This window comes from Triticum urartu, chromosome 4 (genome assembly GCF_003073215.2).
Source record: "Triticum urartu cultivar G1812 chromosome 4, Tu2.1, whole genome shotgun sequence".
Classification (NCBI taxonomy): domain Eukaryota; kingdom Viridiplantae; phylum Streptophyta; class Magnoliopsida; order Poales; family Poaceae; genus Triticum; species Triticum urartu.
In genome coordinates, this window is record NC_053025.1 from 575,487,935 (window position 1) to 575,509,024 (window position 21,090).

General features: G+C 45.8%; 2 protein-coding genes across 2 annotated transcripts; one reads left to right on the forward strand and one right to left on the reverse strand.

Moving 5' to 3' along the window:
• The first annotated feature begins 1,430 nt into the window (after nucleotides 1-1,430).
• On the forward strand, nucleotides 1,431-2,290 carry LOC125552810 (germin-like protein 3-1). Its single transcript, XM_048716496.1, has one exon. It carries the CDS (start codon nucleotides 1,431-1,433, stop codon nucleotides 2,172-2,174), a length of 744 nt encoding a protein of 247 aa, XP_048572453.1. The 3' UTR covers nucleotides 2,175-2,290.
• Nucleotides 2,291-2,429: 139 nt separating this feature from the next.
• Nucleotides 2,430-9,352, reverse strand: LOC125552809 (tubulin--tyrosine ligase-like protein 12). The gene is made up of 15 exons (XM_048716495.1): nucleotides 8,960-9,352; nucleotides 8,185-8,442; nucleotides 7,751-7,875; nucleotides 6,842-7,043; nucleotides 6,543-6,668; nucleotides 6,165-6,421; nucleotides 5,759-5,866; nucleotides 5,551-5,692; nucleotides 5,292-5,454; nucleotides 4,559-4,716; nucleotides 4,112-4,435; nucleotides 3,938-4,012; nucleotides 3,655-3,724; nucleotides 3,423-3,580; nucleotides 2,430-2,854 (listed from the first exon to the last, which is right to left on the reverse strand). The coding sequence occupies exons 1-15, from the start codon at nucleotides 9,260-9,262 to the stop codon at nucleotides 2,705-2,707; spliced, it is 2,619 nt and encodes an 872-aa protein (XP_048572452.1). The 5' UTR covers nucleotides 9,263-9,352; the 3' UTR covers nucleotides 2,430-2,704.
• Nucleotides 9,353-21,090: the final 11,738 nt, after the last annotated feature.

The window sequence follows — 21,090 nt, forward strand, 5'->3', positions numbered from 1 at the left end:
TACATTTTTGACATATTTCATTAAAGAAATGCATACGGAAGTTAACCTAGTCTAAATCTTCGCCATCGTTGCGGGAGAGGGTATTGGGGTGGGACCGGGGTTTTGGACGCATAGGTGGTCCTTCCATGGATTCTTTGGTCAAGAATTGTCTTAGTTTTTTTATTTTGACCTGATTGAAATTAAGTGGATGCAATGAAAAAAGAAATTTAATTAGACTACTCAACTATTTCAATCTACTAATCTATTCTATGTAGATTCAAAGAGTACGACTACGTGGCGACCTTCGGGAGAGGGTGCAGGCGCATAAGAGAGTTTTGGGGTGGGACCAGGCTTTCTGACACGCACACGGCGGCGGTTTAGACGACCACGAAGCTCTCGCCGATTTGCAGAATTTCAGACAACTGGACGCATCTGCTGATAGAAGGGGTACCGTGTTGGATGTCAAAGTGCATCTGGACAGCTTGGTCCGGATGTTTGTGGCCGATTTGAGGGTCCGCATTGAAGATGCCCTAATACCCTTTTTATTATACGACCGAAGTACATATCTCTCCTACTTCAAAAAAAAACATAAGGTTTTGTTTTACGATTTCTTTTGTTTCATCTCCTTCCCGGCCCACCCCACCTCCGCTTTCGATTTCGCATGTTTTCCTCGTCAGTCTTCATTCTAAGATGCTCCACATCTTAATGATATGTCTATTTTTAATCACTTTAGCTAGACGTCGGTATTCTGAATTTTAATTCTGGGTCAGTCCATTCCCAAAGAAAGGAACAACGGTCATGGAGGCGCGCGGAGCACCGAGGTTGCTGGTCCGCCGGGGAAGCAACGCCTTGGTGTCTATCTTAGGGGTGTGGAGGTGCAGGTTTACGGGTAAAGCAGCGCGTCGGTGTCTATCGTAGAGGTGTGGGGGTATGGGTTCATCGGGGAAGCAGTGTCTCAGTGTCTTAGGGGTGCGGGGGATGTTGACGCCTGAACTGGAGGTTGACGGGCTTAGAGCGATGACCTAGCGCGGCGGCAAGCACGGCAGTGGGAGGAGGTCAAGGTGGCGGAGGCATGTGGTGCAGCTGTGGTCGTTGGCGGTTTGAGGGAAGAAGGTTGAACTGCGAGGTATCGCAATAGTTTTCCTGCGGTTATAGGAAGTTTGAAGTAAATGTTTGAATATGATTGTGATTGGGTGAATTTTCTGTTCTGTAGGTTTGAAAAGGATTCCAAGAAGAGCGTGAACGTAACCAAAGTTATAACTGGTGACTTGGAAAGAAAACCCTCCGTCGTCAAAAGTATGTATCTCGTTCCTGAAGGCATGGTAACGTAACGTAGCCAATGCAGCTACTCACACCCGCAGTAACTTCAAAGCATCAGTTGCCAACTCAACTCAACTGATCAATGCAGCCAAAAACTACCGCTATATGTCCACATGAGCCATGGCCGCAGAATGCTGATCACTGGTCGATCCTGCGGACAGAAGACTGTCAAACTGGAGGCCATGAGCGCCACAACCAACCATGCCACTCTCATCGCTCGAGCCATCGTTTCTCTCGCCATGATCTTCTTCTTCTCCGCCGTCTGCAAGTCCGACCCGGACCTCCTCTTCGACCACTGCGTCGCCGACACGGCCGCCGCCGCGGCGTTCCACTTCAACGGCCTGCCGTGCATCGACCCGGCGACGGCGCGCGCCGACCACTTCGCCACCTCGGCGCTCTCCGAGCCCACGGACCCGTCCGCCACGCTCTTCGGCTTCAACGCGACGGTGACCAGCCCGGCCGCGTCCCTCCCCGGCGCGAACGCGCAGGGGCTCGCCATGGCGCGCATCGACCTGGCCCCCGGCGGCATGGCGCCGCTGCACTCCCACCCGCGCGCGTCGGAGGTGGCGCTCGTGCTCTCCGGCGGCGTGCTGGTGGGGTTCGCCGACACGTCGTACCGGCTCTACACGCAGCGGCTGCGCGCCGGCGAGGCGTTCGTGTTCCCGAGGGGCATGGTGCACTTCATGCGCAACGAGGACGTCTCCGCCCCCGCCGTCGTGCTGTCCGGGCTCAACAGCCAGAGCCCCGGCGCGCAGCTCGTGCCCTTGTCGGCGTTCCGGACGGAGCCGCGCCTGCCGGACGAGGTCGTCAAGAAGACGTTCAGGATCACCGGGCAGGACGTGCAGAGGATACAAAGGAGCCTCGGTGGGTCGTAGGGGGGAAGATCGCCTCCGCTTGCATCGATTTAGTACTGTACTCGGCTACTCGGTAGATAATTACTCGTGTGCTACCACAGGAGTCTAAATATTGTACGCAATCATCATGATTTACCTGTCATTTTTATCATTAACATGATTATTACATATTAAAAATGGGACTGACTAGCGTCCAATTGACTGAAAACAAATTTAGGGCCGTCGATTTGTTCTCATCCGTTTGATGCAGAATCGACGGCCGGATGACCTTCAATCTCCAGCACTCCTTGCGTGGCATTGTACATAAATCATTGTATATAGTTCAAACTCATAAGATGTAACATTATTATCGGAAGCAGCAATTTTTATCAAGCCACGCAAGCAAACTCCATCTTAAGCTTGAACTAGCAGAGTTCATGGGTGTCTACCCTGTCACGGATGCAGTTCGTTGATGCATAAACGTACAACAGCCCTTGTGCATATCATGATGCAAGGACAATGGTGTTACAACAGCTCTTGACGTTGAGAAAAAACAGCTCTTGACAAGATGATTACAGTGGTGACACATTCGTCAAATCATCGAGAAAGAGGCAGCCAAACACCGTGTTGAAAAAATCACTGCCTTTGATGGGGCCCTGGCTTCCTACGAGGGCTTGCGTGTCATATTGGCACGCCCTCGTGCAGTCCGGGCAATACGTCACCTGCATTTCATGGTCAAGTGGTGAGTCGCTAGAACATGTGAGAACAGTACCAAGCAATAAGGCATCACAGTCAAATATATTCCCACAACCTGATGCAGTTATTTCGATGGAACATGTGGAAACATTACTAGGCAGCACGGTTCAAATATGTTCCTCATAACATGAAGCAGTTATTTTGATGGACATGTGAAAACAGTACTAGGCAACCCGGTTCAAATATATTCTCATAACATGAAGATGGACATCCCCGTCTGAACTGTCATGCGGGAGTTCCTGTTATTCATGGATGACAGCAGCTACAAATTGCAGCCTTGTCATGTATTGCTTCACTTGTACACTTAATCAGTTTCCATAATACTAATATCATGCCAAATGGACCAAGGAAATGCTACATCAAGAATATCTGGATTGACATGGTGATATACATATAAGTGTTTTTCTAGCTCGAATGGAACAAGCACTAAGCCATAACCATGCACCGGATCACCCTAACTGATATGCACAGGCTTAAACAGGTTTGATTACCAATGTGCATGGGCTGCAGTTATACAAAGTAGTCGAGGCATACCTCCAAAATCTTTGGCTTGAATTTATCATCAAGCATAACATCAACACCATAGATGGCCCGACAGAATGAGTTCTGCATCTCAGGATGGACAGCTGAGGCTGACTCAAAGACACGCCTTATCATAATACGTATGCTTTCATGAATCTCCAGCCATTTAACTGAAATTTTAACAGTAAATTAGAAACCGAAGACATCGCTACACTAAAGAGGGGGAATGCAAGCTGTTGTAAACCTTGGTGCTCCTTCTCAAACGCCTTGACGAACTCTGGAGTATTCATATGGTTCATCCTTCCATTATAGTTCTGGATGGGAAGAGAAATTAGGGAGCTAGATTACACTCTTAAACATTTATTACCAAGAAAAGTTTACGGCTGGTCACTATATGAGCATACAGCTAGAACCTATAAGATATAACAGGAGATAAAATAGAACATCAACAAGCTTCTGCACAACTGACATTCATGATGTGATATTATGAAGTAACACATCTAACTTCAGGTGAAATTTGATCTTACCATCACAGTGAAATGGGTCTCGTACTCAAAAAGGCTAGTTTTCTCCAAAGTGTACTGATTGTTTGCTAACCTGACCTACAATAAGGAAAAGATAGATGCACAATAGTCACTGGATATCATCATCAAGTAATGGCCACAGACATTCACTAAGTATCATTAAACTTTCAGGCATACCCAAAAAACATCACAAAGAAGTATATCCAAAGGGCATATACTGCGGACCAAAACAATGTACCGAAGATCAAACTTTCTTCCTTGGAAAAGCGCAGGACACTCAATATACTTTTGGCATATCTTGGGACCCGTCTCCATAAGTCGGATGATAGCAGATAGATCACCACTGACAGTGGTATCAATTGTTCTTGCCATATTCCAAGGCTTCATGATCCATAAGTTGTCCTTACCATCCCGTTTCCTCACAGAGTAATCACCAATTAGTTGAGACAAATGGGTCTCTAGGTTATATGTAGGTTGAAGCCACTCAGGTGAGCCCCATGCCTGTAGGAGTTCATTTTAGTTTTCAGATGCCGCTAACATTAAAGGTACTGAATTCAAAACAGTAAAGCTATGCCAGATGTTTCTTCAAAAAGAAGGTGTACACCAAACAGCTCAGTAGCTCACCCTGTGGATAGTATCCGCTAAGTGGTGCTTCATGACCAGACAAGCCTCAAAAGGAAACTGATTCATGTATTGTTGGTCTGTGAGACCTAGTGAACTCTTTAATTCAGAATCAATTTGCATGCCTGCCCAGATGATGTCTGCATCCTTCGGATCAGTTGCTGCAGGAAAACAAGTTAGATGTAAACGAGGAGCTAATTTCCTTTGAAGCATACGTTGCAGAAATAAAGGAATACACTATGAATCGCCATGACTGTACAAGCATATTAAAGGAGCCAATAAAACCAGGTGGCATACAAATAATGTCTTATTAGAAGAGTATGCTAAAAATTAGCACAACTTCAGTTCTGTTCAGTTCACTGACAAATATTACAAGATATTATTCATCAAGCCATAACCATAATTTACAACTTAAATAGTAAACTATTAACTATATGATAGCAGAGTGCTATCATGGGGTGTACACGAAATTAGCAAAAGGATATAATATTTATTTATCCTTCTGTAAAACAAAAAGGTATCATGACATGATTTTCATGTACTGTCTTTGCTTTCCACATGAACAAATATTCCAACAAAAGGAGGACAAGTGATGAAAGGAGGGAAAGGAAATGGACTGTGGGAATCACAGGGCAAAACTTATAAGGAACAATAGCCAGGGTGCATCCCCATCAAAAAAACAGTCAATCCTGAAAAAATAGTTACAGAAAAATAATAAAGCAGGAGCTTTGCTTACTGAGAACAAACTCTGGACGTGTTAAGAACTCCTCTACTTGGGGTATATCAGTAAATACTCGAAGTGGACGGCCATCACTTGGACGTACACTTTTGGTTGAGGGCGCCTCTTTTATAGGACAAATACTAGTTGACTGAAGCTGCTCCTCATACTTCCTGAATTCCTATGAAGTAGCCAGAAAGCAAGAGAGAACATAAGACTAATTCATTGGGGTTCATGTACAGCTCAAACCAGTCAGTACTGGCATGGAAAAAAGTACCTGAATAAAATATTTCTCTGGTGTGTGGAACCAGGCTGTAAGCCTAGCTGAACGTTGTTTGTCTTCGCCAATACCAAACAAGAAATCCCGGGTACATTCTTCTCCAGTATGAACATCACAAATAGGCCACAGAATTGTGTAACTGAAAATATCGGATATTAACAAACTAAATAATGATAGAATGTTCCTACAATTCAAATGTCAATACCTTATAGCAGAAGCTAATTTTCCTTCTGGCATGAACAAAAAAGGAGATATCCTAAAGTTTGCATCATCACTATGGCGCATGGCTGAGCCCAACTCATCCATGACATACCTGCATAAATAACCAATCACGAAACATATAACACAGTAAAACAAGCAAATGTGTTTCATGTCCTAGTAGAATGTTTCTCAATGTCCAAAAGTGAAAGCAAACATATTTCCTGGATGATCTAACTGGATGGATTTAGTATTACATAAAACCCTACTCTAGCAGTAGGTGTTAGTCAAGGTCATAATGTTAACATGATTCTTTTTGCACGAACTCTTGCAGGGATTTAACTACACAGTAACTAAATTTACACCAACCACTCGTCCAGAAGGGATGAAAAAATATTGCAGCAATGGCATACCAAATGGGTGTTTCATCAAACTTTTCTTCATCGGCAAGCCGGTATGTCATAAGATACAGCCACATTGCACCAATAACTCTTTCAGCCAGGGATTCTTCAGGTGACCATTCTGGAACACGTGGTTTAAGTGCAGAGTCCACTACATGCTTAGCGTTCTCGACTATAGTTGACGCATTGACACCATTCAGCAAATTTATATTGGGAAGAGACTCAATAATGGTAATTGCACTGTCTCCAAGAGGGCCAGGAATGTCTACCTGTCAAAAGATAATCATTTTCCATGTATAAGTTGATAACACTCATCCTAGTCTAGAAACAAGACGAGAACTAAAGATAACAACAAATTTCTGAGAAAATATGAAGTTTCGACAATGATACCTCCAACTCCTGTAACTGTGTAAACCCACTAAATAACTTAAAGAGATCATTGCCAGACATTTGGTCCAAAGGATTGCCACGGATGTTCAACTTTGAAAGAGATGACAGTTTACTAGAGGAGAACACCTTCAAAATTAAAAATGTAGAGAGGAAAATTGTCAGTGGAGCGGTTCACCTTTTCTGAGTGTACTGTTCTGACAAAATGATAGCTTAAACTAGGGAAAATGATACGGGTAACCTTTTTGTGACGTCGTGTTTTAAAATTATAGAGAACCAATTGTGGGCATTAGGTATCTTACCTCAGGTAGTTTGTGGATGGACCTATCAGAAAGGTCAAGAGTCACAATATTATCCAATGATATGTTTCCCACAGACAAACAGGGATTTTCTGCTCCAACCATATCCCCACAGAAACCTAAAGCCCACTCTCTAGCTTTCCTTGTAAAATGTGAATTGTAGATTTCCAATTCAGGAAGACCATCAAGAACATCTTTCTCAGTGCTGTCAACATCAAGAAAATATTACAATGACATAACAGGACTTTACAACAATATTACCTGAAATAGACATCACATATAAGTTCTGAAATATTTCAGCTAGTCAGAGTTTTGTTCACTTGCTATTTGTTAAAGCCGAGTGTTGTTCACTTGCTATTTGTTAACGCCCAGAAACTGCACATCTGTATCGTGTTGTTTTTACCACATACATGCAGCATGACCAAATACTATGAACAATGCTCTAGCGTTTTTCAGATAAACATAATCTACACCCCTAAATTATCATAAGCCAAATTTTACTAACCCATCCATGCATACATTCCAAACACAGGGTTTGGCTGTAAGAACACAGAAAATGAATGAGTCAGAAACTGGCCGGCGCCGGGCAGGTTTACTTCTTCCTTTCGAGAAGCCACTTTTTTAGTACTGTTCCATCCGTATTTAAGTTCATCATGCCAGCCCGATCATTTGATGAACTACGAAAGTATAATTTCTCGGTTATCATTTGCAGCAGCTCTACAGTCCGACACTCAGTGGCAAGCATTATATCATTTGAAGGCAAATATGTAGTTACTTTCTTAACTCCATACATCAGGATCACTATTTTTTTTCATGGTTAGACCTATAACCAATTAAGAACAGGGAAAATATGCATAGGAGAGTTTACAAAATAGATAACTTAAGAAAAAATATGTAAAGCACAATTCTGACCATTGGTTAAGGACAGGGTTCTCATTCAACCAAAGTGCCTTTAACCTTCCACACTTCCCGATTTCTTGCATTACTTTTTCTGGATCCTGCAGCTTGTTTCCCCATAGATTGAGGGCTACCAGATTCTAATGAGAAAGAAAGGAAAGATCAGTTTCAGGAAAACATCAAATACAAACCGTAGATCAGTCAGAAACAGTTCTCCCGACAAATAACATAGAAGAACAGTGAAAAGCTCTTCTGAAATGAGCTGTGGCACTTAGAAGAGAACATTTGTTATATTCTTTTCATCACAAATAAAACCACGGAATCATCAAATATAAACATACACACTGCAATATATTACTACTATTATACTTATATGAGATCAACCATATATACTATACTGTACATTACAGGCAATGGCAACTAAAAACATATATGGAGAAGAGTCAGACCGGAAAATTTGCAGATAAATCCAGTGCCACTAACATATCATCATCGATACCAAGCTCCTCAAGCTCCAGCCATGCAGCAAAATCACTTCCCGACTCCTGAATTCTAATCCTTTCTTTCTCCACCACCTGCAAGACATGCTCCAAACCCCCACCATTTTCACTGCATTGCTCATCTGACTCTTCGACCTCAGTTTTCCTATCCAGATCCACACACATTAGAGCTGCCATTCTCTCAGCCAATCCTGGTACTTCACGTAGCTACAAAATCACCAACACACAAAAATGATATCACTCATGGATACACTTATTCCTGTTTGTCAGGTCAGCACCTATTGCTAGTACTTGACGGTGGAACAAAACAGTACATACTTCTTAAGTCATTAACAACCCTAAATTGACAACAAAATGCTCGTGAACAGAGGAGATCAACAGACAAAAATCAGAGCATTTTAACCTGGATGAAATTGTAGCCTTCACTCACTTCACTAATAGAGTCACTAATTTATTACAGTATAACAGCATCAACGATCAACAAAATCAGCAGAGATCAATGCCAATACAAATATACAATGTAGAAAAACTGGATGATAGCACAACCTGAAACCCACTGCTTGTTACCAAGAGCACATATAGATTAAACCAGAAAGTCCAAACGAAGCAAATGGTTATAGTACCACTGAATAGTGTCACTAGTTACACAGCTTCCAAGCTAGTAGTTGCTTCGAAATAAACTAACATGAGCAATTCGTACTAGCAGGCATCAGACGAGGCGAACCTGCTTGAGCGCATCGGAGAGGCGGAAGGACCACGCGTGGTCGACGAGGAAGACGTCCGCCTCCCTCCCTAGAGCCGTGTCCGAGGCGAGCACGAGGCGGCGCTGCCTCCCTTCCTCGCAGGGCTCGACGGAGAATCTCTCCCCGCCGTCGAACACCTCGTCGGCGAGCTTGCGGTACAGCCGCCGATGCAGCGACGGCGGCACGCCGGCCGCAATCAGCAGGAACTGGTGCACCCGCGCGAAGTCCTCGAAGCTGCGGATGCGATCATCGCATGGCGCGGGGGCGGCGGCAGCGGGAGACATCGGGATATCACCGCGTCAGGCGGCGGCGGCGGCGGCGCTTGGGGGCGGAGAAGGAGGGTTTAGGGCATCTCCAGCCGTTGGCCCTACAGGAGGGGCAAAAAATCGTCCCGGAGACGTACCGGCGCTAAACCGCACACTGGGGACGTGATGCCCCCCAGTCGCGGCCCCCCATGGGTTTTTAAAAAAGTCAAATACGGCGCAAACACGACTCAAATTTAACGCAAACATCGGCAAGTTCATTCAAATTTAAACATACTTTACAAAAAAAAGGAAAAACTACCGCGGGCTACCCCCGCCGTCTCCCTCGCCGCCCGCCTCGCCGCCTGCCCACGCGGTTCTACATGCCGAGGAGGCGGTAGAACCGCGTGTAGTCACCGCCGTCGTCGTCGTCGTTGTCGTCGCCCCCGCCGACGCCTCCGCCGTCCCTACTGCATCCTTCCCCCGATTGGCGCGGCGGGTTGGACGGTCCGGGGGCGTCGTCGTCGTCGTCGCTATCGAGGACCACGACGCCGTGCTCGTCCTCGCGCCCACGCTTGCGGGCGGAGATCTCCTCCAGGGCCCGGCGCTGCCGGACCATCTCGTCGCGGAGGTAGTCGTCCCGCGCCCACCGCAGGGCGTCCTCGTCGGAGAAGCCACGCCGGGCTATCTCCTCGTACTCCATGGGGAGGCCGGGCTCCGGCTTGGGCTCGACGAGGACGAAGCGGCCGGTGGGGGAGGCGTTGTCGCCGATGCGGACGCCGGAGCGGCGGGTGCGCGCGCTGACAGGCGTGCCCTGGGGCTCCGGCTTGACGGGGCGGAGGTGGAGGCAGGGGGAGCCGCCGGACGAGGTGGAGGACCCCCCCGGTCTCCATGCACCTCCGGGTCCAGGAGCTTCCCCGGCGGCGTGTGAAGGATGGGGGAGCGGGGTACTCGAGGCGCGGTGTAACGCCCTCGATGCGGCTATATCTCCTACGTGACGAAGCACGACTTAGAGGCATAACCGCATTGAAAGCAATGTCGCAAGTAAGGTAATCTTCACACAACCCATGTAATACATAAGGGAAAGAGATACATAGTTGGCTTACAATCGCCACTTCACACAATTACAAGAATAAAGCATTACAACATCCAAATACAATCAAGGTCCGACTACGGAACCCAAAATAAAAGAAGACTACCCCAAATGCAACAAGGTCCCCGATCGAGCCCAACTGGGCTCCACTACTGATCAACTAGAACGAAACAACACAAAGGACAAGATCTTCATCGAGCTCCTCATGAGCTTGGTTGCGTCATCTGCACGGACTCATCGGCACCTGCAAGCTGGTTTGTAAGTATCTGTGAGCCACGGGGACTCAGCAATCTCGCACCCTCGCGATCAAGACTATTTAAGCTTATGGGTAAGGTAAAGGTATGAGGTGGAGCTGCAGCAAACGACTAGCATGTATGGTGGCTAACATACGCAAATGAGAGCGAGAAGAGAAGGCAAAGCACGATCGAGAAACTATGATCAAGAAGTGATCCTAGAACAACCTACGTCAAGCATAACTCCAACACCGTGTTCACTTCCCGGACTCCGCCGAAAAGAGACCATCACGGTTACACACGCGGTTGATGTATTTTAATTAAGATAAACTTCAGGTTTTCTACAACCGGACATTAACAAATTCCCATCTGCCCATAACCGCGGGCACGGCTTTCGAAAGTTCAAATCCCTGCAGGGGAGTCCCAACTTAGCCCATGACAAGCTCTCACGGTCAACGAAGGATATACCTTCTCCCGAGACATTCCGATCAGACTCGGTATCCCGGTTCTACAAGACAACTTCGACAAGTTAAAACAAATCCAGCAACACCGCCCGAATGTGCCGACAAATCCCGATAGGAGCTGCACATATCTCGTTCTCAGGGCACACTCAGATGAGCGCTCCATACAACTAAAACCAAACATCGAGTTTCCCCGAGGGGGCGCTGCACAGGACTCTAGTTTGGACCAACACTCAGAGGAGCACTGGCCCGGGGGGTTAAAATAAAGATGACCCTTGAGTCTGCAGAACCCAAGGGAAAGAAAAGGCTAGGTGGCAAATGGTAAAACCAATGTTGGGCATTGCTGGAAGAGTTTTATTCAAGGCGAACTGTCAAGGGGTTCCCATTATTACCCAACCGCGTAAGGAACGCAAAATCCGGGAACATAACACCGATATGACGGAAACTAGGGCGGCAAGAGTGGAACAAAACACCAGGCATAAGGCCGAGCCTTCCACCCTTTACCAAGTATATAGATGCATTAATTAAATAAGAGATATTGTGATATCCCAACAAGAATATCCATGTTCCAAACATGGAACAAGCTTCAATCTTCACCTGCAACTAACAACGCTATAAGAGGGGCTGAGCAAAGTGGTAACATTGCCAAACAACGGTTTGCTAGGACAAGGTGGGTTAGAGGCTTGGTTCAACAATATGGGAGGCATGATAAGCAAGCAGTAGGTATCGCAGCATAGGCATAGCAAAAGCAACTAGCAAGCAAAGATAGAAGTGATTTCGAGGGTATGATCATCTTGCCTGAGATCCCGCAAGGAAGAAGAATGAGTCCATGAAGAAGACAAACGGACGTAGACGAACGGGTCCTCACAAATGCGACGTTACCGGAACCAACCCGAATAAGCAACACCGGAAAGAAGCAAACAACATAGTAAACAACCAACACAAAATCATGGCATGATGCACAACAAGTATGATGCATGTTCGGTTTAATGAGGCATGGCATGACAAAGTGCACAAGCAATCCTACAAATTAAGTGGAGCTCATTATGCAACGAGTTGCATATTGACGAAAACACCACATCAATTATTTAGTTCTCTCTCATTTATGTACCCCAACAATATTAAATGTTCTTAACATGGCAAGGGTGAAGCAAAGTAAAACTACCTATCTAGTCAAGTTTAAATGAGGCCGGAAGCAACGAACAACAATTCCGGTAAATCCCCATATGCATATATTGGTTTGGTACTGATCTGCCCTAAACACAATTTTAGAGTTATTAAACATGCAAAGTAAAGCCACCATGTTAAACTAGGCATTTTTCTACCCCATTTACATATAAAGATTATTAAATTCCGAGTTACGGTTATTTAGTTATGAATTAAATCATTTTTTAACATGGCATAGGAGCAAAATTTAGTCAAACAAAATTTTAAGCATTTTAAACATGGGTGAAAGTTGCATATTATGAAACTAGACAAAATTCTAAGCATATTTCATATACAAAGTTTTTCCATGTGATGCATGGTTAGTGAGTAATGAAATGCATGAAGTTTAGGGGCTGATCTGCAAAAGTACAATTCCCTGGAAATTGATAAAATCACAGCTAAGGGGAAAAAATGATCTGGGCCAAAACTGGCTGGCCCATTAGTGCAAGGCGGGGCGCTGGATCTGGCTTACCATGGGCTTGGCCCGTTCAAAAAAAATAGAGGAGGCCTGGCACTGGGCCTAGCGAAGAGGGAGATGCAATCAACGCGAGCGGTTGCCTCGCTCGTTCTCCTCGCGCACAGAGACGAGCGGGAGGAGTAGAAGCAGGGCACGATGGAGGCAGGGGACTGCAGGACGGGCTGCTCCGGCGGAAGAGGCGCAGGGACTTGCCGGTCCGGCGGCGGCTGGAACGGACGGATCGTGCCTTGGGGCACCGGATCCGGTGGGTGGTGGAGCTCCATGGGCGGCGATGCTACGGCTTGGTGCCGGGAGGAGATGGTGCTACCTGCGAACGCCATGAGAGAGAGAGAGATCGTGAGAGAGAGAAGGAAGGAGAGGAAGTTGCGGGGGAGACGGGAAGGAGCAAGGACGGTCTGAGGGCGGGCTGCTCCGGCGTTCGACATGCGCCATGGAATCGATCCACGACGAAGGGTTCGAACAGGGAGGCGGCTTGGAGTTTCCGGCGACGATGATGAGCGAGGCAAGGCGGGCGCGGCGAGACTGTTAACCGACTCCACAGCCACGGTTCCAGGGAGGCACGGCTCTGGCGGGCAGGGGCCGGAGACGAGGTACGGAAGGACGGCTTCCATGGCCTCCTCGCGTTCCTGTAGAAAGAGAGAAAAGAGAGAGATTTGAGAAGGGAGGGAGCAACGAGATGAACAGGGAGAAAGGAGGGATGGAGCGGGGGCGCGGGGTCCTGCTGGAGCGGCGGCTGGATGGAGCCGATGGTGGTAGGGCGAGCGCTGGTTGGACCGGCGCTGAGAACGAGGTGGAGGTGCGGTTGCTGCGGGAGGAGATCCCGATGTGGATTTGGAAAGCGGCGACGGGCGACGGGACACATCTCCTAGATTTTAAGGTTTGTCCAAAAAGACTAGGAGTGGAGTATAAATACATCACAGATTAGGTTAGGGGCTACCTCGTCCATCCGATCGTAATCGGACGATCGCGAATAAAATAGCTAGGAAGCCCAAATAAGAAAATAGTGACGTTTTGTAGACGTTTGGGGATGATCCGGATCCAACGGTGACGACTGCCCGGGTCGGGTCCGGGACAATTTCGGGCGCGCACGTGAGGGGTTCGATGCACTGTGCAGAGAGGGTTTCGGACCGTGCGGTCGCATCGGACAACTCCGGAAGCGAAGAGGGGAAGGGGGATGGACTAGGTGGGCTGTGGCGAGACTGCGAGGGGGAGAAGAGAGAGAGGGCCCGGCATCTGTTTCCGGAGACCGAAAACGTCCGACGTTAGATCGATTATAATGTCGCTATAGTTTAACGGTTGGGCTATCAAATGAACTCCGAATGCGATGAAACTTGACAGATGGTCTATCTACACTATAATAAGACCACACGTCAACTCTCATCCCATTCCGAGAACATTTTCCGGCTACTTATAAAATAATAAACCGGACATGTCGCGGGCGCGTGCAAGTGTGTCTGGGCTCAGAACGGACAACGGACGAAACGAGGAGACCGAGACGAATGCAAGTTTTGAAAACATGATAATGCAATGCACATGATGACATGATAAGATGCAATACGCAAGCAAATGACATGGCAACGACGGCGAATAACTGGACGACAACTGGCACATCAGTCTCGGGGCGTTACACGCGGCGTGTTGCCGCCCTCGATGTACTCGAGGACGGCCTCCAACGTGCGCCCGGGCACGCCCCACCACCGACGCCGGCCGACGGCGTTGAGCCTGCCGGAGGGCTCGATGCCGTTGGTGGCCTCGAACTGCTTGGCGTGACGATGGCGGAAGTAGGGCTCCCAGAGCGGGCTGTCGGGGACGTACCGTGGCCCCTCCCTCCCCGCACGCGGCAGAGACGAGCGGATGCGTGCGATCTTCGCACGCCGCGCCGTGCCGGTGGGTATCGGGGGCACCGGCACGCCGCCGACGCTGATCCTCCACGCCCCGAGTACCCGCATGTCCGGCGGGACCGGGTACTCGGCCTCGAAAAGGAGGCGAGCCTCGCTCTCGTGAAGATGGCGGCGGCCGAAGCCGTTCACCGCCGCGCGTCACCTGGGAAGCGCTCGGCCATGGATGCTGGAGACGGCGAGAGAGAGGAGAGGGAGGAACGACGACGGAGAGAGAGAGGAACGACGACGGCGAGAGAGTACGAGTCGCCGAGTGCGCTGGGGCGCGTCTTATATAGGCCGAGGCGCCGCCCGTGCGCGAGTCGTCGTGAGTACGCGTGGCGGGCGAGGGAGGGCGAGGGACGCGCGTCATCCGGTCTTCACTGCGCCGCCCGTGAGGCTTCAATGGCGCAGGCTGACCGGCGCGGCAGCGCGGCAGCTTTGGCATTGATTCGCCGCGGGAAACGAGGCGATGAGGACAACGAGGGGTGAGAAGAGGGTAGAGTCGCTGACGCGGCGGCCCGCGGCTGTTTCGCGCCAAAACAGTTCGCCCCGGCGCCCCCGGGCGCCCCCCAGCGCGCCGGGTTCGGTCTGGATCCGCCGGCGCTGTTTTCGGCCTAAGCCGGCGAAAATCGGGCTCCTGGGGCGCGACTGGGCCGATTTTTCGGCGCCGGCGCAAAAAAAACGTCTGGGAAGGCCTTCCTAGGGGCGCGGCTGGAGATGCCCTTAGATGTTTCTAACCCCAAAATGGAGGAGCGGGCTACTCCATCTGGAGGCTGGACCTGGACCGTGAAGACGCCGTTGCTTTACGATTCGTGCTGGAGCGTACGCTCCTGACTCCTGTTCCCTGAGTGACATTGGGTGGACACTGGACAGCATACATTCCTCGTTCCGTTTTTCTATAAGTGTTTGCAAGGTTAAAAAAAGTATATATTTATGTTTTTTTCTCGAATAGGTATATATTTATGGTTCTCGTGATGGTATGATCAATTTATGCTGAATTCGATCTATACTAGTTATGCAAATTTGAAATCTCTAGGCAGGATACCCACGGACACTACTTACTTCAATCAAATGACTGAAATTTAGAAAAATAATGTTGATTCTGAAAAGTCAGTTCATCTATTTGAATTAAAAAGCGTCGAATGGTACCCTCAAGGTTTCAAGCTCTACTCCTTGTGTCCGGGTTTATTAGCCCCCCTAATGTTTTGAAGTTTGACCATACATTTGCATAACGAAATATGAGTTACATGTAACAAAACTAGTGGGGTGCCATTAGAAACTTCGTTTGAAAATTAATTTAACAATATAATTTTTATGACATGTCACTTATATTTCGCAAATCAAGTTTATAGCAAAGTTTGATTCAAAATACAAAGGTGCCTAATAAATCCTGGCGAAAGGAGTACAATGACAACTTACGAATAAGGCCGTACTTGGGCATTCTGATTCGTGTTTAGGGTTTTGGCACTTGTAATTTTTTTACATGGTTACTTTTGGCGAATAAGATACGTCATGATCTATGTGATTTTATCTTTTCATCATTCTGATATCCATGACAGTTTTGTTCGACATAGAAATAGACAAATCCATTAATTATCCCAAGTTTGATTAATACTGGGCATGTATGATGATGTACACGGACATGATTAATATTGGGCTTGTTTTGTTCATATCATATTTGGAAGACAAAAGTGACATTAAATATTAAAAATTGCATCTGCGTATGCGTATGCATGTGCGTGTGCACAAAGGTGTCATTCTTACTAAGGATATAGCAAAACGTAGTTGGCAATAGCAAACAATGTTGTTGTTGTGATCAGAAGGAAACAATTCATCCTTTGTTTCTTGCTTGCCCTCTCGCCAAGTTATTATGGCGTGCAATTCATGTGGCTTATAATTTGCCTCCATCTATGAGTATGTCAAATATGTTTGGTAATTGGTTGGGTTGGGTTGAGTCTAAAATTAAGGCATGAATCTATGTGGGTGTGGGTGTCTTGCTTTGGGCTATATGAAATTGTAGGAATGGTTGTGTTTTTAACTGAACAAAGGTCCATAATTTTTTGTAATCTATATACCGAGCTACATTATGGATCCATATGTGGTCCTTAATTCACCATGCAAAATGGGAGCTTATGGTCTATGGGTGCAAGTAGCACGAGATACATACAACCAGTTATGGTAGCAGTCCAATAGTAGAGGCTATGCGTATAGGCATATATCCCCATTTCTACAAAGTGTGGTTGTTTTTTTATTTTCGCTTTGTACTCCAGTACTAGATTGTGATACTTGAGTTTTTTCAATAAATGACCGTGTGCATCATAATTATCCCGAGGCCGGTGTAATCCTTCTTCTTTTTTCAAAAGAAAAACAAGCTTGGTTTAATTCTTTTAGAAACATGGTACACACGCACACACATTCACCCCTAAACGCACACATGTGACCCTACCTTTATATCTATGTATAAGTTCCGTAATTTAAACAAGGTCTAAGGTTATTACATAAAAAATCCTGCTTAAGGAGAATATCGGGATTATGCAACATGCATAGAAAAAGCCTAGCTCAACATTCAACCATGCATAGATAAAAATACACCTTTACATGCAAACATGCATGAGAATTTCTATTATATTATGCTTTTTATATTTAATAAATATTTTGGAACTATATAATTATAAAACACAATATATCATATGTATTTTTACTTTTGTTCTCATAGTATACTTTTGTTCATCTTTTATACAACCAAATCTCATTGGAATATATTACAAAAAAATTCACAACAACATGCGAGGCATCATCTAGTTCAAGCAATTTATGGGCCAACTCACTAAGCTAGGCCCATGAATTAATTCTCAAAGTGTATTGCTCAACAAAATAAAGGTATAGATCTTACACACACATCAAATTCCATAAGCACTATAGAAAACTACTCCCTCTGTCCGGAATTGGTTGGCGCTCAAACGGATGTAATGAGCGTTAACTAATTTTGGACGAAGGAAGTAGATGATACCCCACACATTTTTGAGGGAATGTATCGCAACATATTTTAATAGGATTTGGTTGTATGGAACATGAATGTTAGAGTATTAATATGAGAACTAAACTAAAATATATATGATTTATTGTTTTTTGATTATTGTATAGTTGCAAAATATTTATTAATTATAAATAGCATAATGGAGTGGAAACTATCATGCATGTTGAGTCGGGTTTTTACTATGCATAGTTTGCATATTAAGGTGAGTCTTTTCTCATGTTGGCATGCTAAGATAGCATGCTTGCATATTGAAAAATTTGTTAGTAGGGGCTAGCTATTAGATATAGAAGAGTAGATGTCGCATTGAACGAGATATGAAAATGAGGACTCACATGCACATGCCATTGGAGATAGAAGTTAGAGGCGAATTAAATGTTGTAGATCAGTACTTACTTGCTACCATTTTGAGCGACGTCATTATCACTTAGCCTTGACACATCACTAGAAGGGTTGGGCACGCTTCACAATGCCATTGGTATTATGGAGATTTCATTAAAATGTTGTCAGGTTCGGTGCATGGGGAGATGATGGAGCGTGTTTTCTTTTTTACAAAATGTGGTGTTTTGGTGGCTCCTTTTTGGCTGAGTGATTAGAGAGAATTCCTTATTTGGTCCTTTCTTAAAATTTGCTTCCTTATTTGGCTTAAAATAGAAAAAGTTCCCTATTTGACCCCTAAAGTTAATTTTCTTCCTTATTTGACACTTTCGTCCATTTTAGACACTAAAGGGTTTAAGTGTGAAGTGAAAAGACCATTTTGCCCCTAATCCATTGTGTAACTATCCTGGATGTAGTAAAAAGAGCAATCAGTTCACACATATTTTAGGGATGTTTAATGAATGTTGCGCATATATATGTATGCTCTAATATTTTGTTCATTAGGTAAGTCTTTGCGTGTAAAAGCATACAAAATATCCGTAGAACTTTTACTAGCATATATATTGGTACAATATTTTTTATGAATAAGTACAGTACCATATACACTCGCAGAAAAGTACAGTGCCATAAACAATATTTTGGTTAGTCTCGCCGGCGATTAGCCCACGACGCTGAGGCGGCCTTGGCATGGGCGTCTACACACATGGCGCCATGACGTGCGGGTTGAAGAGCTGCGGCGTGGAGCCTGGCGGTGCGTGTGTGTGCGTCTCCTACGAGCCTGGCGGTCTGTGTGCGTGTCTTCTCTCACGGTTGCACGGGACGGGAGGCTTTATCAATCGCTGATAGCTGACGTACGTGGGCCTTGGCTTGTTGAGTCACCGTTGGGTGCAAATAGGGAGTATACATGAGTGCATGCATGGAGGCCAATTACGAACTTGGCTAGTTTTGCATGCACGTATTTATCTCTTTTGGCAATTATTTCTCTTAGATCAAAGTGTAAAGCTTTAATCTTTTTGCAGCACTCTATTCTATATGATGAACTCTACAAATAAAGACCAATATTGAATATATTCTCCCACTCATAAATTTTGTAGCAACACATGGGACCTACACGTCATACAGTAGTACTTTGATAGATCAAAGTTATATTTTCTCACATATATACACTTGTATTTATTTGTTTGCCGGTCCACCACGGCTTACATAAATAATTGGGTTTAGTGCGTAAAAAGATCATCAAATACTAATCAAAATATGGTACTGTATTGATCATAGATATGCTTGTACAAATTACACGGTGTTTTGTACAGCTTTTACATGTACAAATCAGATTACATAGGAAGAAAATATTGAAGCATACATATACATGTGCATCATCCATTGAACATCCCAAAAACATGGGTGAACTGATTGCTTTTTTACTACATCCAAAATAGTTACAAAATGCACTAGGGGCAAGATGGTCTTTTCACCTCACACTTAACACCATTAGTACCTAAAATGGTCAGAAATGTCATATAAGGAACAAAATTTACTTTAGGTGTCAAATAGGGAAGACATTTTTATTTTGGACCAAATAGGGAAGCAAATTTTAAGAAAGGGCCAAATAAGGAATTCTCTCGATTGATTATGTATTATCTATTAATCAACCCACACGTATGCGGAGAAATTTTCTTGTGTTGTTGGCCACACGTGCTATATTGATGTTACAATGACGCATGGTGGCGATCATTGTCCTTGTCAAAACATGAACCAAATACAAAAGTGAACACGTCAGTCGAATGAGAGGGCTTCAAAAATAGGGATGGTACCATTTTCTCAAGGGAGCAATTAGGATGGGTAGTCACTCCAATTTAGGAGTTAGGATGACTTTGTAGAAGTGTGATGGACCCGCGTCCTCATAAAAATGCTTGGAATTCTTCTTTCTCACTTGAGGCCTCTTTGAGGCGCTGACGTCCGCCACTTGCTCGCCCTCTGCGACCTACTTGCCTTGGAGGCTTGATGCGATTGCCCTATGACACCTGCTTGCCCTTGAGCAATTGCAATCACCAACATTACCAATGACCGGCTTCCCAACAAAGAGTTGCAGTGAAGAACTAACCATGATCAATGGGATGTACATGTAGCATGGACCGGTATCGACCATATATCGACATGGAAACTGACCAAATCTAGCTCTATATCAACATGGCAACTGACCAAAATCTGACCGTATATCGATATAGCAACTGACCAAAATCAGACCCCTATATTGACTACATATGTACTTCCTCTGTAAACTAATACTTGGTAGATCATCATTTAATGATCTAATAAGTCTTATATTAGTTTACAAAGGTAGCACATGGTAACTAAAGAAAATCTAACCCTATATAGACACCAATATGTGATCGGACTTCGACACCAAAATTGAGCCGTATGAATGGCCAAATCAAGCCATTAACCGATGGACACCATTATGGACGGCCAAATCAAGGTCTTAATCAGCACCCTAAATCGAAGCCTAAATCAGACCCTAAACCCTAGCTTAAACTGGACGAGACTTGCCTGCTCCCCGCGCATGTGCCTATCCGTGCTCCCGCATATGTGGCTTGATTTGATTGGAACAAAATAACGCCCGGCCCACCCCCTTAAAATCAGGGGGAGATGATTTGATTAGAAAGGAAAAAAGAAAAAAAGATAGCCGTAGGATGAAGTGGGAGCACGGATGGGAGCATGAGGAGGGAGCAGGCAGGCCGGATCCGCTTAAACCAGACCCCAACTTGAACCCTAAATCTAGCCATATTAAAACCCTTAGAATGTCCCTAGATCGAATCGTCAAATAAATTCATGCCTAAATTGATGACTACGTCAATCCCTAAATCAGGGAGACAAGGACTTACCATCATCGAAGAAGAGGTGGCGAAGGGGCGACGAAGCGGTGATCAAGTTCGTGGTCGCCGCCAGTGCTCCTCATTCGGATCTTGCTGCCATGGATGCTCACTCACCGCCAAGAGGGGAGAGTGGGCGGTGAGGAAGTGACTACAAGGGACAACGCAAGGTCTCCGGCTCGTCCCCGCGCGTACAGACGCCTGCATCCGTGTGCCGTCCTTGCGCTGGGTCGGGCC